General features: G+C 38.4%; 1 protein-coding gene and 1 pseudogene across 1 annotated transcript; one reads left to right on the plus strand and one right to left on the minus strand.

Annotated features, from left to right (window-relative positions):
• LOC116020426 overlaps window positions 1-865 on the minus strand; it is a 6,836-nt pseudogene extending 5,971 nt beyond the window's left edge.
• A 139-nt stretch (window positions 866-1,004) lies between these two features.
• Window positions 1,005-2,462, plus strand: LOC116020427 (anthocyanidin 3-O-glucosyltransferase 5-like). Its single transcript, XM_031260903.1, has one exon. It carries the CDS (start codon window positions 1,005-1,007, stop codon window positions 2,460-2,462), a length of 1,458 nt encoding a protein of 485 aa, XP_031116763.1.
• Window positions 2,463-4,339: the final 1,877 nt, after the last annotated feature.

A 4,339-nucleotide genomic window follows, 5' to 3' on the forward strand; every position in this document is an offset into this window, starting at 1 on the left:
ATATATATATATATATATATATATATATATATATATATATATATATATATATATATATATATATATACACACACATTGTACACATGAATATAAATATATATTCATGTATGAATATATATTTATATTCATGTGTACACACTATAATTTTTTATTTTTTATTTTTAAAAAAAAAGTAAAACCAAAAAGCTCGTGGGCCGGCCCGCAGGGCCCGCCAACTCGCGTGGTGCGGGCTAGGGTTGTATGAATCCTAGCCCGTGGACTGGCCCGCAAAAGCCCGCCAAAAATTAGGCCCGCGGTGTGGCGGGCCGGCCCGCTTTGACAGTACTACTCTCTACCAACACAATAAAGCCTCTCTTCTTCCTAAAATTTCCTAAAGTATTCCAAGCCCAATATAGCTCCATATACAAATTGTACATGTACTGAAATTACTGCAAAAATAGTAGATTTTCACTTGTCATCGTTAAAGAAAAAAAGCCGTAATTTTTACCTTTTTATTTTTCACATTAAAAATATTGTTCTCATTTATAGTTCCCTCAATTATTTATATTTTATCTCATCATTTGACCGGTTATGTCAACTTGACAATGACGGACCAAAAGTCATAAAACCAACAATAGTATAGATGAAAGTTATTAAATATGATGTATTAGTTAACATACAACTAATATAAAACAACATCATTTTGGATTAACCTTTACCATACAAGGTTACCTTGTTCCCTGATATACTATACTTTGCCCCAAATATGGATATAAAATTAGGGTACAAATCTAGATCCGGAAATATAATTTTTTTATAGATAATTAAGGAACAAGATACAATGTGCTATGATAGTTGACCTTTCGAGAATCACGTCAAGAGGCATGGTTGTAATATGTTAATACTACTGATGTCAGTAAAAAATTGCAATAGTCAACACATAAAACGTAGATTCAACTCAACCTATAGAGCCATATATTGCTCATCTCAGTTGCCATAGACGTCGTTCTTCATACTCCATGGCCATGGATAACAATAATCAGTCTAAGCTACACATTTGCATCCTTTCAAGCCCCGGCATAGGCCACCTAATCCCAGCTCTTGTACTGGGCAATCGCCTCGCCGGTGTCCACGACCTCAAAGTCACCGTCTTGGTTATCACCACCGCGGATTCACCAACCGAAACGCAACTCCTGAAATCCTCGAAGATGACAAGTCATCGTCACCTCAACACCGTCGAAATACCGCCGGTTGACATCTCCGCTTTATTTTGCGCAAACACTAAGATGGACGCCCAGCTTTGCCTGCTCGTGCGCGCCGCTTTGCCGGGCGTGCGCTCCGCCTTGTGCGCCATGAAGCACCGCCTCGACGCCCTCGTCGTCGATCTTTTCGGCACGGAGGCCCTGCCGTTCGCCGACGAGCTTAACTTGCCCAAGTTTGTTTACGTTCCGACCACTGCTTGGTACACTGCCTTGACAGTTTACTGTCCGGTCCTGGACAAGGAAATCGCGGGTCAGTATGTTGACCAAGAAAAACCGTTGGAAATTCCGGGTTGTAAACCGGTCCGACCGGAGGATGTGGTTGACCCGATGCTGGACCGGAATGATCCGGAGTACCGCGTGTACCTAGAGGAAGGACTAGGGTACACTAGGTCAGATGGGATCTTAATGAATACTTGGGAAGATGTTGACCCGGTCTCACTCAAAGCACTTAGAGAGAATGAAGCCCTGAGAAAAGTTGTGGGTAGACCGGTTTATGCGATTGGTCCGCTAACGAGAAGAACCGAAAAGAAAAGCCCCGAGAAGAACCGGTATATGCAATGGTTAGACAAGCAACCTTACGAGTCTGTGTTGTACGTATCGTTTGGGAGCGGCGGAACGTTATCGGCCAAGCAGATAACCGAGTTAGCTTGGGGATTAGAACTGAGCGAGCAAAGATTCATTTGGGTGGTTCGACCACCGTCAGAATGTGGCTCCAACAAGTCCTTTCTCACAATCGGACAAGGTGTAGACGACATGCCGGATTATTTGCCCGAGGGGTTTTTGACCCGGACCCACAAGCAAGGGTTGGTGGTTCCCGAGTGGGCTGAACAGACACTGATCTTGAGACACCTCTCTATCGGAGGGTTTTTGAGTCACTGTGGGTGGAACTCAACGCTAGAAAGCATCACAAACGGGGTGCCAATGATAGCGTGGCCCTTGTACGCGGAGCAAAGGCAAAATGCCACCCTGCTCACGGAGGAGTTGGGGGTTGCAATTCGGCCTATGAAGTTGCCATCTAAGGGAGTAATCGCAAGGGAAGAGGTGAAGAAAATGGTGAAAATGGTGTTACAGTACGAGGAAGGAAAGGAGATGAGGGAAAGGGTTGAGAAGCTTAGGATTAGTGCAGAGAAAGCTATAAGCACCGGAGGTTCATCTTACAATTCCATGTGTGAGGTTCTGAATGCGATTCAGAAAAGGAGAGATTTGAAACTGTGCAAATAAAGAAGTTTAATTAATATAATGCTCATGTCATGTATTTGAATTCTTTTTTTTTTTTTTTGTTTTTTTTTTTTGAAAATGTATTTGAATTCCTCTGCAATGAATAAATTCAATACCCCATGTGTGACTCCAAGGAGAATTATGAGAAAAAAAAAAAGATTAATGAATATATATTAGAAAATGATAATATTAACAGCAGAGAAGTATAAAGGGTACAGTATGGCAATGTTATTTTTCTCCTACAGTAAGTTTGGTTCACGGAATGAATTTGGAGAGAATATGAATATTATTCCACATGGAATGGAATAGGTAAGGAATAGGACAAGAATTGTATTCTATTATTTGGTTGGCTGTAGGAATAAACTTTAGGAATTGTATTCCAATGTTTAGTTGGTTAAAGAAATAGTATGGAATAAGTTTTACACATAAATATCATTATACATAATAATAATAATAATATTATTATTATTATTATTACTACTACTACTACTATGCATACATACACATGTATGTTTGTTTATATCTAAATTGTCTTTAATTAATAATTCTTTAATATAAATATGTATTTGAGAAATAAAATATATATTTATATTAAAGAGTTATTAAATAAAGACAATTTAGATAAAAATAAACATACGTGTATGTATGCACAATAATAATAATAATAATTATTATATTATTATTATGAATGAGTACTGGTGGACCGAATCTGTTGGTATGTGGTCCAAAAGTAAATGGTGGCATGGGTTTTAGGGAGCTGCATGAAATGAACAAAGCTCTACTTGGGAAACAGGCATGGCGGCTTATCACTTTGCCTAACTCTCTTGTAGCTTGTGTTTTTAAAGCACGATACTTTCAAAACTGTACCTACTTTGATGCAAGGGACGATAGTAATCCCTCTTATATTTGGAGAAGCTTGATGGAAGTTCAGCAGATTCTTACATAGGGGTGTCGAAGACGGATTAGAGATGGCAATGATACCAAGATTGGACCGGACCCATGGTTACCTACGGAAGAAAATTCATATGTTCATACCATATTACATGAGTCCATTTTGAATGCACCAGTTTCTTCTCTTCTTTATGTGCAAGGTACGAATTGGGATGTGGATTGTGTTAAAGATATATTTAATCCACGAGATGCTAATCTTATTTTAAACATTCTTATTAGTGCTCGTAAGCCTCATGATGACTGGATTTGGTTTTGAGACCACAGGGGGACTATTCGGTTAAGTTATGCTATAAGCAACTCACAAAGGTAGATCCTGAGAGCTGACCTTGGACTAAGATTTGGAATCTGCATATACCTCCTAAGGTTAAAACTTTTTGTTCGCAGTTGGCCTCATCTTTTCTTCCATCCCGGGATGCTTTGATCTCAAAACATGTTGTCTGCTCACTAACTTGTCATATGTGTAGGAGGGAGGATGAAAGTGCGATGCACATGTTATGGAAAATGCCCAGAAGCTATACATGCATGGAATAAATTAGGTGTGTCAATTCTTCCCCATGCAAATGACCATGATCTTAGTAATTGGTTTTTTAATTGTATCAATATCTTGAAGGCAAAAACTTGTGTGAGACCGTCTCACCATGAGACGGGTCGGGTCGGGTTAAGACGCAAGTGTAACACTTATATGAACAAATGTCATACTTATATGCTCAAATGTGATACTAATCAGGAATAAATTTTTTGTTACTTATTAGGGTAAATGTAATACTTTTAAGGAAAAATACAATACTTTTACATTTCGATTTAAAAGTATTACATTTTTTCTCAAAAGTATTATATTTGCCCTTATAAGTAAGGAGTACTTGTCAACATTACTTATTATGAAAAATGTATTACTTTTTCTCTTATAAGTAACAAAAATTGTATTCTTG

Source organism: Ipomoea triloba, chromosome 5 (genome assembly GCF_003576645.1).
Source record: "Ipomoea triloba cultivar NCNSP0323 chromosome 5, ASM357664v1".
Taxonomy (NCBI): domain Eukaryota; kingdom Viridiplantae; phylum Streptophyta; class Magnoliopsida; order Solanales; family Convolvulaceae; genus Ipomoea; species Ipomoea triloba.